At 43.6% G+C, this 13,998-nt stretch overlaps 1 protein-coding gene across 1 annotated transcript; it reads left to right on the plus strand.

Annotated features, from left to right (window-relative positions):
* Positions 1-13,450: 13,450 nt before the first annotated feature.
* Positions 13,451-13,768, plus strand: TMEM272 (transmembrane protein 272). The gene is given in 1 exon segment (XM_068526377.1): positions 13,451-13,768. A coding segment is annotated over 1 exon segment (318 nt).
* Positions 13,769-13,998: the final 230 nt, after the last annotated feature.

A 13,998-nucleotide genomic window follows, 5' to 3' on the forward strand; every position in this document is an offset into this window, starting at 1 on the left:
AAGCCCGTGCGCCACGACTACTGGGCCTGCGCTCTAGAGCCCACGAGCCATAACTACTGAGCCCGCGTGCCGCAACTGCTGAAGCCCACGTGCCTAGAGCCCATGCTCTGCAACAAGAGAAGCCACCGCAGTGAGAAGCCCATACACCACAATGAAGACCCAACACAGCCAAAAAAAAGTGCATGATATATGGTTTTAAATAAAACATTGAAGTGCCATTTTAAGTACTTTATTGATATTATATCACACAGTACTTTACAGGTAGCCTAACTTATGAATTAAACATGTAAATATTTTCTTCTCCAAAATATGGATAAAAAGTCTTTTAGAGTGCTTTTTTTTTAAACATCTTTATTGGAGTATAATTGCTTTACAATGTTGTGTTAGTTTCTGCTGTATAACAAAGTGAATCAGCTATACGTATACATATATCCCCATATCTCCTCCCTCTTGCGCCTCCCTCCCACCCTCCCTATCCCACCCCTCTAGGTGGACACAAAGCACCGAGCTGATCTCCCTGTGCTATGCGGCTGCTTCCCACTAGCTATCTATTTTACATTTGGTAGTGCATATATGTCAGTGCTACTCTCTCACTTCATCCCAGCTTCCCCTTCCCCCTCCCCGTGTCCTCAAGTCCATTCTCTACATCTGCGTCTTTATTCCTGTCCTGCCCCTAGTTTCTTCAGAACCTTTTTTTTTTTTTTAGATTCCATATATATGTGTTAGCATAGAGTATTTGTTTTTCTCTTTCTGATTTACTTCACTCTGTATGACAGACTCTAGGTCCATCCACCTCACTACAAGTAACTCAATTTCGTTTCTTTTTATGGCTGAGTAATATTCCATTGTACATATGTGCCACATCTTCTTTATCCATGCATCTGTCGATGGACACTTAGGTTGCTTCCATGTCCTGGCTCTTATAAGTAGTGCTGCAATGAACATTGTGGTACATGACTCTTTTTGAATTATGGTTTTCTCAGGGTATATGCCCAGGAGTGGGATTACTGGGTCGTATGGTAGTTCTATTTTTAGTTTTTTAAGGAACCTCCATACTGTTCTCCATAGTGGCTGTATCAATTTACATCCCCACCAACAGTGCAAGAGGGTTCCCTTTTCTCCACACCCTCTCCAGCATTTATTGTTTGTAGATTTTTTGATGATGGCCATTCTGACCGGTGTGAAGTGCTACCTCATTGTAGTTTTGATTTGCATTTCTCTAATGATTAGTGATGTTGAACATCCTTTCATGTGTTTGTTGGCAATCTATATATCTTCTTTGGAGAAATGTCTGTTTAGGTCTTCTGCCCATTTTTGGATTGGGTTGTTTGTTTTTTTGTTATTGAGCTGCCTGAGCTGCTTGTATATTTTGGAGATTAATCCTTTGTCAGTTGCTTTGTTTGCAAATATTTTCTCCCATTCTGAGGGTTGTCTTTTTGTCTTTTTTATGGTCTCCTTTGCTGTGCAAAAGCCTTTACGTTTCATTAGGTCCCATTTGTTTATTTTTGTTTTTATTTCCATTTCTCTAGGAGGTGGGTCAAAAAGGATCTTGCTGTGATTTATGTAATAGAGTGTTCTGCCTATGTTTTCCTCTAAGAGTTTTATAGTGTCTGGCCTTACATTTAGGTCTTTAATACATTTTGAGTTTATTTTTGTGTATGGTGTTAGGGAGTTTTCTAATTTCATTCTTTTACATGTAGCTGCCCAGTTTTCCCAGCACCACTTATTGAAGAGGCTGTCTTTTCTCCATTGTATACTCTTGCCTCCTTTATCAAAGATTAGGTGACCATATGTGTGTGGGTTTATCTCTGGGCTTTCTATTCTGTTCCATTGATCGATATTTCTGTTTCTGTGCCAGTACCATACTGTCTTGATTACTGTAGCTATGTAGTACAGTCTGAAGTCAGGGAGCCTGATTCCTCCAGCTCCGTTTTTCTTTCTCAGGATTGCTTTGGCTATTTGGGGTCTTTTGTGTTTCCATACAAATTGTGCAATTTTTTGTTCTAGTTCTGTGAAAAATGCCATTGGTAGTTTGATAAGGATTGAATCTGTAGATTGCTTTGGGTAGTATAGTCATTTTCACAATGTTGATTCTTCCAATCCAAGAACATAGTATATCTCTGCATCTGTTTGTATCATCTTTAATTTCTTTCATCAGTGTCTTATAGTTTTCTGCATACAGGTCTTTTGTCTCCTTAGGTAGGTTTATTCCTAGGTATTTTATCCTTTTTGCTGCAATGGTGAATGGGAGTGTTTCCTTAATTTCTGTTTCAGATTTTTCATCATTAGTGTATAGGAATGCAAGAGATTTCTGTGCATTAGTTTTGTATCCTGCTACTTTACCAGATTCATTGATTAGCTCTAGTAGTTTTCTGGTAGCATCTTTAGGATTCTCTATGTATAGTATCATGTCATCTGCAAACAGTGACAGTTTTACTTCTTCTTTTCCGATTTGGATTCCTTTTATTTCTTTTTCTTCTCTGATTGCTATGGCTAAAACTGCCAAAACTATGTTCAATAATAGCGGTGAGAGTGGGCAACAGTGTCTTGGTCCTGATCTTAGAGGAAATGGTTTCAGTTTTTCACCATTGAGGACGATGTTGGCTGTGGGTTTGTCATATATGGCCTTTATTATGTTGAGGTAGGTTCCCTCTATGCCTGCTTTCTGGAGAGTTTTTATCATAAATGGGTGTTGAATTTTGTTGAAAGCTTTTTCTGCATCTATTGAGATTATCATACGGTTTTTCTCCTTCAATTTGTTAATATGGTGTATCACATTCATTGATTTACGTATATTGAAGAATCCTTGCATTTCTGGGATAAATCCCACTTGATCGTGGTGTATGATCCTTTTAATGTGTTGTTGGATTCTGTTTGCTAGTATTTTGTTGAGGATTTTTGCATCTATGTTCATCAATGATATTGGCCTGTGGTTTTCTTTTTTTGTGACATTTTTGTCTGGTTTTGGTATCAGGGTGATTGTGGCCTCGTAGAATGAGTTTGGGAGTGTTCCTCCCTCTGCTGTATTTTGGAAGAGTTTGAGAAGGATAGGTGTTCGCTCTTCTTTAAATGTTTGATAGAGTTTGCCTGTGAAGCCATCTGGTCCTGGGCTTTTGTTTGTTGGAAGATTTTTCATCAGTTTCAGTGCTTGTGATTGGTCTGTTTATATTTTCTATTTCTTCCTGGTTCAGTCTCAGAAGGTTGTGCTTTTCTAAGAATTTGTCCATTTCTTCCAGGTTGTCCATTTTATTGGCATATTGTTGCTTGTAGTAATCTCTCACGATCCTTTTTATTTCTGCAGTGTCAATTGTTACTTCTCCTTTTTCTTTTCTAATTCTGTTGATGTGAGTCTTCTCCCTTTTTTTTTATGATGAGTCTAGCTAGCTAATGGTTTATCAATTTTGTTTATCTTCTCAAAGAACCAGCTTTTAGTTTTATTGATCTTTGCTATTGTTTCCTTCATTTCTTTTTCATTTATATCTGATCTGATCTTTATGATTTCTTTCCTTCTGTTAGCTTTGGGTTTTTTTTGTTGTTGTTGTTCTTATTTCTCTAATTGCTTTAGGTGTGAGGTTAGGTTGTTTATTTGAGATTTTTCTTGTTTTTTTGAGGTAGGATTGTATTGCTATAAACTTCCCTCTTAGAACTGCTTTTGCTGCATCCCATAGGTTTTGTATTGTCGTGTTTTCATTGTCATTTGTTTCTAGGTATTTTTTGATTTCCTTTTTGATTTCTTCAGTGATCTCTTGGTTATTTAGTAGCAAATTGTTTAGCCTCCATGTGTTTGTATTTTTTACAGTTTTTTTTTTCCTGTAATTGATATCTAGTCTCAAAACATTGTGGTTGGAAAAGATACTTGATACAATTTCAATTTTCTTAAATTTACCAAGGCTTGATTTGTGATCCAAGATATGGTCTATTCTGGAGAATGTTCCATGAGCAGTTGAGAAGAAAGTGTTTTCTGTTGTTTTTGGATGGAATGTCTATAAATATCAATTAAGTCCATCTTCTTTTATGTGTCATTTAAAGCTTGTGTTTCCTTATTTATTTTCATTTTGGATGATCTGTCCATTGGTGAAAGTGGGATGTTAAAGTCCCCTACTATGATTGTGTTACTGTCAATTTCCCCTTTTATGGCTGTTACCATTTGCCTTATGTATTGAGGTGCTCCTCTGTTGGGTGCATAAATATTTACAATTGTTATATCTTTTTCTTGGATTGATCCCTTGATCATTATGTAGTGTCCTTCTTTGTCTCTTGTAATAGTCTTTATTTTAAAGTCTATTTCGTCTGATATGAGACTTGCTACTCCAGCTTTCTTTTGATTTCCATTTGCTTGGAATATCTTTTTCCATCCCCTCACTTTCAGTCTGTATGTTTCCTTAGGTCTGAAGTGGGTCTCTTGTAGACAGCATATGTGTGGGTCTTGTTTTTGTATCTACTCAGCCAATCTATATCTTTTGGTTGGAGCATTTAATCCATTTACATTTAAGGTAATTATTGATATGTGTTCCTGTTACCATTTTCTTAATTGTTTTGGGTTTGTTTTTGTAGGATTTTTCCTTCTCTGTGTTTCCTGCCTAGAGAAGTTCCTTTAGCATTTGTTGTAAAGCTGGTTTTGTGGTGCTGAATTCTCTTAACTTTTGCTTGTCTGTAAAGGTTTTAATTTCTCCGCTGAATCTGAATGAGGTCCTTGCTGTAGAGTAATCTTGGTTGTAGATTTTTCCCTTTCATCGCTTTAAATATGTTCTGCCACTGTCTTCTGGCTTGCAGAGTTTCTGCTGAAAGATCAGCTGTTAACCTTATGGGGATTCCCTTGTATGTTATTTGTTGCTTTTCCCTTGCTGCTTTTAATATTTTTTCTTTGTATTTAATTTTTGATAGTTTGATTAATATGTCTTGGCTTGTTTCTCCTTGGATTTATCCTGTATGGGACTCTCTGTGCTTCCTGGAGTTGATTGACTATTTCCTTTCCCATATTAGGGAAGTTTTCAACTATAATCTCTTCAAATGTTTTCTCAGACACTTTCTTTTTCTCTTCTTCTTCTGGGACCTCTATTAATTTGAATGTTGGTGCATTTAATGTTGTCCCAGAGGTCTCTGAGACTGTCTTCAATTCTTTTCATTCTTTTTTCTTTATTCTGCTCTGCAGTAGTTACTTCCACTATTTTATCTTCCAGGTCACTTATCCATCCTTCTGCCTCAGTTATTCTGCTATCGATTGCTTCTAGAGAATTTTTAATTTCATTTATTGAGTTGTTCATCATCGTTTGTTTGTTCTTTAGTTCTTCTAGGTCCTTGTTAAACGTTTCTTGTATTTTCTCCATTCTATTTCCAAGGTTTTGGATCATCTTTACTATCATTACTCTGAATTCTTTTTCAGGTAGACTGCCTATTTCCTCTTCATTTGTTTGGTCTGGTAGGTTTTTACCTTGCTCCTTCATCTGCTTCATATTTCTCTGTCTTCTCATTTTGTTTAACTTACTGTGTTTAGGGTCTCCTTTTCACAGGCTGCAGGTTCGTAGTTCCTGTTGTTTTTGGTGTCTGCTCCAGTGGCTAAGGTTGGTTCAGTGGCTTCTGTAGGTCCCCTGGTGGAGGGGACTAGTGCCTTTGTTCTGGTGGGTGGGGCTGGATCTTGTCTTTCTGGTGGGCAGGGCCATGTCCGGTAGTGTGTTTTGGGGTGTCTGTGACCTTATTATGATTTTAGGCAGCCTCTCTGCTAATGGGTGGGGTTGTGTTCCTGTCTTGCTAGTTGTTTGGCAAAGGGTGTCCAGCACTGGAGCTTGCTGGCCGTTGGGTGGAGCTGGGTCTTAGTATTGAGACAGAGATCTCTGGGAGAGCTCTTGCCAATTGATATTACATGGGCCTGGGAGGTCTCTGGTAATCCAATGTCCTGAACTCGGCTCTCCCACCTCAGAGGCTCAGGCCTGACAGCCAGGCCAGAGTACCAAGACCCTGTCAGCCACATGGCTCAGAAGAAAAGGGAGAAAAAACAGAAAGAGAAAAAAATTATTAAAATTTTAAAAATTAAAAAATAATAATAATTTTTAAAAAAGAGAGCAACCAAACCATTAAACAAATCCACCAATGATAACAAGCGCTAAAAACTATACTAAGATAAACATAAAAATCAGAAACAAATCAGTCGCAGACAGCAAACCCCAAGTCTACAGTTGCTCCCAAAGTCCACCACCTCAATTTTGGGATGATTCGTTGTCTGTTCAGGTATTCCCGAGATGCAGGCGCATCAAGTTGATTGTGGGGATTTAATCCGCTGCTCCCGAGGCTGCTGGGAGAGATTTCCCTTTCTCTTCTTTGTTCGCACAGCTCCTGGGGTTCAGCTTTGGATTTGGCCCTGCCTCTGCATGTAGGTCGCCCTCCGGCATCTGTTCCCACCCAGACAGGATGGGGTTAGAGGAGTGGCTGATTAGGGGGCTCTTGCTGACTTATGCCAGGGGGAGGGAGGGGTACGGTAGTCATAATTGGAATGCGGGGTGAGCCTGCGGCAGCAGAGGCCAGCATGACATTGCAACAGCCTGAGGCACACTGTGTGTTCTCCCGGTAACCTTGTCCCTGGATCACAGGACCCTGGCAGTGGCGGGCTGCACAGGGTCCCGGGGTGGGTGTGGATAGTGACCTGTGCTTGCTCACAGGATCCTTGGTGGCTGCAGCCATGGCATTAGTGTTTCATGCCCGTCTCTGGGGTCCAAGCTGATAGCCGTGGCTCGCGCCTGTCTCTGGAGCTTGGTTAGGTGGTGCTCTGCCTTCTGTGGGCAGACAGGGAAGGAATCCCCTCCCCTTGCGCACCCAGAAACAATGGTCTCTTGCCTCTTCGGCAGCTCCAGACTTTTTCCCAGACTCCCTCCCAGCTAGCTGTGGCTCACTAGCCCCCTTCAGGCTGTGTTCACGCAGCCAACCCCAGTCCTCTCCCTGGGATCTGACCGCCAAAGTCGGAGCCTCAGCTCCCAGCCCCCGCCTGCCCCGGTGGGTGAGCAGACAAGCCTCTTGGGCTGGTGAGTGCTGGTCAGCACCGATCCTCTGTGCGGGAATCTCTCCGCTTTGCCCTCCGCACCCCTGTGGCTGCGCTCTCCTCCGTGGCTCCGAAGCTTCCCCCCTCTGCCACCCACAGTCTCCGCCCGCGAAGGGGCTTCCTAGCGTGTGGAAACCTTTCCTCCTTCACAGCTCCCTCCCAGTGGTGCAGGTCCTGTCCCTATTCTTTTGTCTCTGTTTTTTCTTTTTTCTTTTGCCCTACCCAGGTACGTGGGGAGTTTCTTGCCTTTTGGGACGTCTGAGGTCTTCTGCCAGCGTTCAGTAGGTGCTCTGTAGGGGTTGTTCCACATGTAGATGTATTTTTGATGTATTTGTGGGGAGGAAGGTGATCTCCACGTCTTACTCCTCCACCATCTTGAAGGTCCCCCTAAACAGAAGATTCTAATTCTACAGTGAGAATCCCCTTTCTTGGGTTCTGTTGACAAATGTATTGGTCAGGGTGACTTAACTAGGCTGCAGGAACAAATCAATCCTGGAATCTCAGTGGCCTAATACTACAAAGGTTTATTTCTTTAAATTTTTTTAAAATTTAATATTTATTTTATATTGAGTATAATATTTTTATTTTATAGTTGATTTACAATGTTGTGTTAGTTTCAGGTATACAACAAAGTGATTCAGTTATACATACACATATATCCATTCTTTTTCATATTCTTTTTCTATATAGGTTATTACAAAATACTGAGTAGAGTTCCCTGTGCTATACAGTGGGTCCTTGTTGATTACAGAGGTTTATTTCTTGCTCATGCAAATTCCAACGTGGATCAGGACCCTCTCCAGGGCTCCCCAAGACTCCCCCAAGTGATGTGATGATGTAAAACTCTAAGCTGCTTTAGTCTTGAGCACTAACCATCTCAACCCATGGTTTCCACTGGGTCAAAGCAGGGGAAGAAAACTAAGGATCATGTGTCAGTTTTTAAATGCTTTGGCCCCAAAATGTCTCATAGCCCGTTGGCTAGCACAAGTCCCACAGTCCTGGGTACCCACAAGGGGGCTGGGAAATGTGAGGGGCACGTACTGAACAGTTAATGTCTCTGCACAGCCAAGACATGTGTTAGGACCCATCCGAAGGCTGCTCATTGGAGCCAGACTGGTCACTGAGGGAAGTGGGAATTGCTTTCTTATATTTTAAATAATACATCGTATCATCATTGGTTAAATAGGCCAAGAGACAAAGGCCTGAGGAAAGTAGAGAGAAAGCATCGCTATGGCGAGAAAAATCACCATAAGAGAGGGTGTGGGTTTGGTAGTTTCCCAATACGGTGACTAAGGATTTGTCAGTAAACACATGTCCCAGCTTGGGGTTGGGTGAGTGAATCGGTCAATGATGATCATATGTTGCCTGCAACAAATATAGCAGAGGATTCTGCACACGGAGGCCCAGCTCTGATGTCCGATGGACTGCCGTTCTGTCCAGTAAGCATCCTGAAGATTGGGTGGCTTGGGAGACTGAGCAGATTCCCTAAGCAGGGGTCGACCTTCAGTTTGTGTCATTAACATTTTGGCTTTTGTAGACATTTACTTCATTTTCCTAACGGCACTGTGTTCTTGAAAGCATTTCTCTCAATCTTCTGTTCTGTCCCCTTTGCAGGAATGAAGTTTTTGGAGGACTGTCCCATACAGCCCCTCATTCCTCTATACTTGCTAGTGGGTGGGCTCATCGGGGCCTTAAAGGTAATGTGTATTTATCAGTTGTTTGTAGTTCTTGTTGAAATTTAACTTAAGGCGCTGTGGAATGCATCCTTTAATTGTTTGCTAACAGAACAGCTTCCCCTAAGCGCAGCGTTGTTGAAACGACAGGGCCAGGTGGATCCTGAGACCTGCCGCAGAGACTTGGATTTTTCCAGATGAGGAATTTTCACCCAGAGCTTCCCTCCTGCTGCCCCCAGTTCAATGTGCTAAGTTGTGGCTTTGGTCTAACTACAGTTGATGCAAAGAAGTTACCGACTGCCAATTACTTATACCATTGAATTCAGCCGTAATCGTGGCCTTTCTCTGTGCTTATTTTTAAAAAAGTTTCCTGTATAGGGCAGTAGAGCTTGCATCTGGTTAAAATGTGTTTGGTTTTAGCAGTTCTTATTTCTGTTTTTAACCACAGCTCCTAGTTCTCAACTGACTAGCATGGAATTTGTTAGCTGCAATCATCAATCAAACGTTAAACTCCGATGTTTGGGGGTGATGTCTGTGACTCACAAGCTTATATCAGTCTAGGGGGGTGATTTGCTCATGGGTTGTATTGACATATGTTGAAACAGGAAAAGTGTTGGAAAAAGGAATATCAAAAGTCCTGCGTAGCCTGCAGTTAAGTTTTCAAAATTCCAAGCCCACAGAAATGTCACACCTGCCCAAAGTACCTTAGGTCTGAAATACCTTAGGTCTAAAATACCTTAGGTCTACCTCCATTTATTAGTGACCCTTCCCAACCATCCAAGCCCACCTCAAAGCTTTCTATATCAAAAGCTAGAAAACACAAGTGTCCGTTTTTCCAAAATGATTTCATAAGAATGAAGCAATAACACACACACAAACACACACACACACACAAACAGAATCGAGTATATAAATCGAGTATATTTTATATATAAAATTTCATTTGGACCCATTGTCTGATTTCTTTGTCAGCTTCCTTCTGGCGCTTGGGGCCTTCAAAAGAGGCGGCCCAGTGGCACTGGTCATGATATTGATCTGAGACATCAAAGGAATGTCTTCAAGATGGCTGTTCTCATATGCAATCAGTAGCCACAAGCTGTATCCTGTCTTGGGAAACGTGTCTGATTTGGAGCAAGCGTTTGGAGCCTTTTGTGCCTGAGATCACCTCACTGTTAAATACCCTCCCCTTTTGGCAGCGGTCTGGTGGGCAATGTTCTGGAATGTATAAATATAGGACCCTTTCTCTTAACATCCTGATGGGATCTACCTGGGGCTCTGTTTAGCCCCAAGGAAACCCAACGGCTCTTAGATCAACAGGGCTGCATATGTGGCCCCAGAGTGTTAGAAAAAAGCTCTGATGGATTGAGTGCCATAGAGGTGCTCAAAACAAGGGCAAAACAAAAAAAAAAACAACAAAAAAAACAAGGGCAAAGTTTTCAGCAGTAATTACCTCTGCCCCACCCTCTCTCATTGGACTACCTCATGATCAGGTAGAGCAAGATAGAACTTTCCTTTAGAGATACTGCCGTCCATGGAGTCTTTTCTTCTCAACAATGGCAAACTTTTCCTTTATGAAAGCCAGCCCAGAACCCAAAGGTAATTTATGTAATGAACACACCGGGGCCCTAATAAGCAGCATTGATTTTTTTTTCCTGGCAATCTAAAACTGAAGCCAAATTAAATTTTTGTGCTCATCACAGCGAGGCAATACACAGTGAGTCCATAACCATGAGAGCAATAGCAAACAGGCTTATAGAATCCCCAGACAGAGAGGTTTACTAGTGAGGCCAGTGCTTTCTATTTAACCCCCTCGGAACACTGCAGCGTCTCTGAAATGCATCAGATGGCACCACCGTATTGCACTGTATTGAAGAGAAGTGGGTGGACGTTTCCCAGGGTCACCTAAGAGAACTGACAGTCATGACCCATTAGAAGATCATGAAATGAATTTAGTAGGTTGTGATCACTTTAAAAAAATAGAATAGAAAATACTAGAGTGCCTGATAAGTATCGTGTGATATACACGTACACGCGTGTGTTTGGTAAGTTGACCATGTAATTTATCATCCCAACTGGGACACTGTTGAGAGTACAGGGGGGCTTTAATAATAATCACGCCAGGAAAACAGCATAAACTGGCACCTCTCTGAGCCAGCCAGGACATACGCTTACCCGATTACTAGGCTGTGACGTAAAGTGTGTTTGTTACTGAGCACCGTGTTGAAAGAAAGTTTCAAAACCACTGACTTAGTGGCCGTTTGTCTACCTAACACTCCATTTCATCTTCCAGGACCCCACTTCTTAGTAATAATCGCTACCACCCCATGAGCACTTACTACGTGCCAGGTGCCGTGCTAAGGGCCTGGCCCCCGTTTTGAACGTATTCAGTTCTCACAATGCCCCTTTGAGGCAGGTCCTTGTATCAGAAAGGATTTTTTGAATATAAGGAACAAAAAATCAGCTCTGGCTAACCTGAGAGGTAATTTGTTAAAAGAGCTCACGACTTCAAAGGCTGGTGAAAGAGGAAAGAACCAGGTGGCTCCAGGAAGCCTGGGCTGTGAGACCCGGGCAGTTGCTCTGGGCCAGCAGTGAAGTGAAATGAACCCCAGAGAGTTCCTCTCTCCTGGCATCAGGTGCCCACAAACCAGTCCTGGGAAGGTGGCTAGGTCCCTGGACCTTGGGTGCCAGGCTGACCCTGGTGTGGAGAAGGCGCCTCCAGGGAGGACAGGCCCTGGGATGCACGTGACAGTGGGGGCCTGCCCCCAGGAAATGGGACCCTACTAGGAAGGGAAATGGTGCTGAGTAACTGAACCCCGAGCTGCGCTGTCAGCTGCAGCTTACAGATGAGGAAGCTGAAGCGGAAAGGTTGCTTCTCTTGGGTTTCCATGGGGTAAATGGCTAAGTCCCTGTGCACCCCACGCCTACCTGAGCTCATAGTCCTTCTCTTCGGCCGCCCTGCTCCTCCCAACTGGTTTCTCCTGTTTCCCAAGCCCACCACCCTTCATCTTTGCCATGCCACTCCCATTCCCACCTCTCCCTGCTCACAGGGGCTCGGAATATACCCCCTCTTCCAGGAAGCCCTCCCTGGATGCATCAGCTCTATGTGAGTGGCTCTCTGGACCCCTTTAAGCCCTCACTTCCTTTTTCTTATGTTCTGCCTCCCAGCCAGGCTACAGATCTTATTCCTAGAAAGCCTGGGCAACTGGACCATTTGGGAGCACTTTCCCGGTTTAGGAAAAAACCCCTGTGACTTAATATCTTTGATTTAAGCACCTGGGTAGTATGGTGTAGATGGTGGTCAGAGGTGTGGACCGACATCCATCTCATCCTTTTACTCACTGTGGACCTGGGTGAAGTGACTTAACTTCTCTGAGCCTTAGTTTTCTCATCCACAAACCAGGGATAATAATATACAGCCCCTAGGTTAGCATAAGCATTAAATGAGATCATACAGGCCAGACGCTGGCCCAATCACTTCACTTAGGTTTCGTTATCTTTCATAAGTGATAACTTTTCAGTGTAGAGAATAAGAGAATACAGATAAGCACAAGGAAGATTTCTAACCCAGTAAAGAGAGATACTGGAATCCTTCCTGGAGGAGGTGGTACCTGTCTGGATGTTTATGAAAGAGTCAGGCTGGGGAGCAGAGGGGCCCCAGGATAGCGTGAGCACACAGTCTGGACAGAGAGGTGAGGAGCAGCCCCATACTGTTGGAACATCAAGCACAGGACTTCCCTAATGGGCCACACCCCACACATGTGCTGAGCTGGGTGTACAGCAGTGAGCCAAGCATAGCTGGACCCTGCCCTTCCGTTCTAGTGGGGGAGAACTACTGGAGGTGTACCCAGCATGGTCGCTATTGATTGGTCATATCGGGGGAGGAGCTGGGAGCATCCCTGGTTTCTAGCTTGGACGTGTCACCAAATGGATATGGAAGATCGAGTTATGTTTTCAACATATTGAGCCTGAAGCCTGAGGCTATTCAGTGGAACTCCTCCTGAGTCTGAGAGACACAGGAGGGCTTGGTGGGACGGGCAGCTGCCAGCTTTGGCTGAAGACACACCTGGTGTTGTTATACTCTGGCTCTTCCACTTTTGACCCACGTGACCTTGGCCAACTCGTTCACCTAACTGGTCCTCAATTCCTTTGTTTCTAAAGTGAGGAAAGTGGTGTGCATTCCATAGCGTTGTTTTACATAGGACAATATGCCTAAAAACACTTCGTGTCTGTATTAGTCAGCTCGGGCTGCCTTAACAAGATTCCACAGACCGGGCAGCTTAAACAACTAACATTTAGTTGGGATCGGGGAGGAGGGTGCTTCCAGATGATGACCAGATCCAGGGGGTGGTCACTGGAGGGAGGCAGAGCAGGTCACTGGAGCCAGGGGGCGCCCAGGAACTGACCTCAAGGCTAAGGAAGCAAACCAGAGCAACGGGGAAACTCTGGGTGCAGAGATGAACTTCAGTCAACGAGTCCCTTGTCCAAAGCAACTCACACATCTATAAAAGATGCCACCAAGGATGCTAAGGATTGATGCCTTCATTCTCGCCAGTTCTAATTCTTCAAAATGAAATTTCACTCCTTGGCAGCATTCCCAACTCCAGTGTGTGCACTTTTCCTAATGAATCTTTCTCTGTTTATCTCCTCCCCCTGTCCCCTCTCCTCCCCCTCCTTTGTTGCTCTGCCCTCCAACCTCTGGCTCCCTACCACGACCCAGGTGTCTCTCCTGCTGTACAACTCCACCAGGATGAGGCGGCTTCTGTCCAAGGCCGTGGTGATTGATGACCATGACGGCGATGTATATCCCTAGAGGCAGAACGCGCACACATATTACATCCACCTCCTCCTCAGCCTCTTCCTCTTCCTCTGGTTCTTTCTGGGAAATTACTGGGTCTTTTCTGTTTACCTGCCAGATTTTGTTCCCCCTTTCCAGCAGCCTCAGGATTACTGTGACAAAACCCTGTACCTCTTTGCGGTAGGGGTCCTCGTGCTGGGCTTACTTGTGCTGGGCAGCAGCTGTGTCCACGCGTGGTCCAGGTGGAGGTCTGCTGCCGAGGAAGACTGAGAACCAGCCCCTCCGGCACATGCACGCACACATGCATACATGCACAAGTATGCACAGGCACACACACACATATACATGTGCACAAATACACACAGGCACACACACACATATACACATGCACAAATACATGCACACACACATATACACATGCACAAATACACACAGGCACACACACATATACACATGCACAGATACACAGGCACATACACACATATACACACGCACAAATA

This window comes from Eschrichtius robustus, chromosome 18 (genome assembly GCF_028021215.1).
Source record: "Eschrichtius robustus isolate mEscRob2 chromosome 18, mEscRob2.pri, whole genome shotgun sequence".
Lineage (NCBI taxonomy): Eukaryota > Metazoa > Chordata > Mammalia > Artiodactyla > Eschrichtiidae > Eschrichtius > Eschrichtius robustus.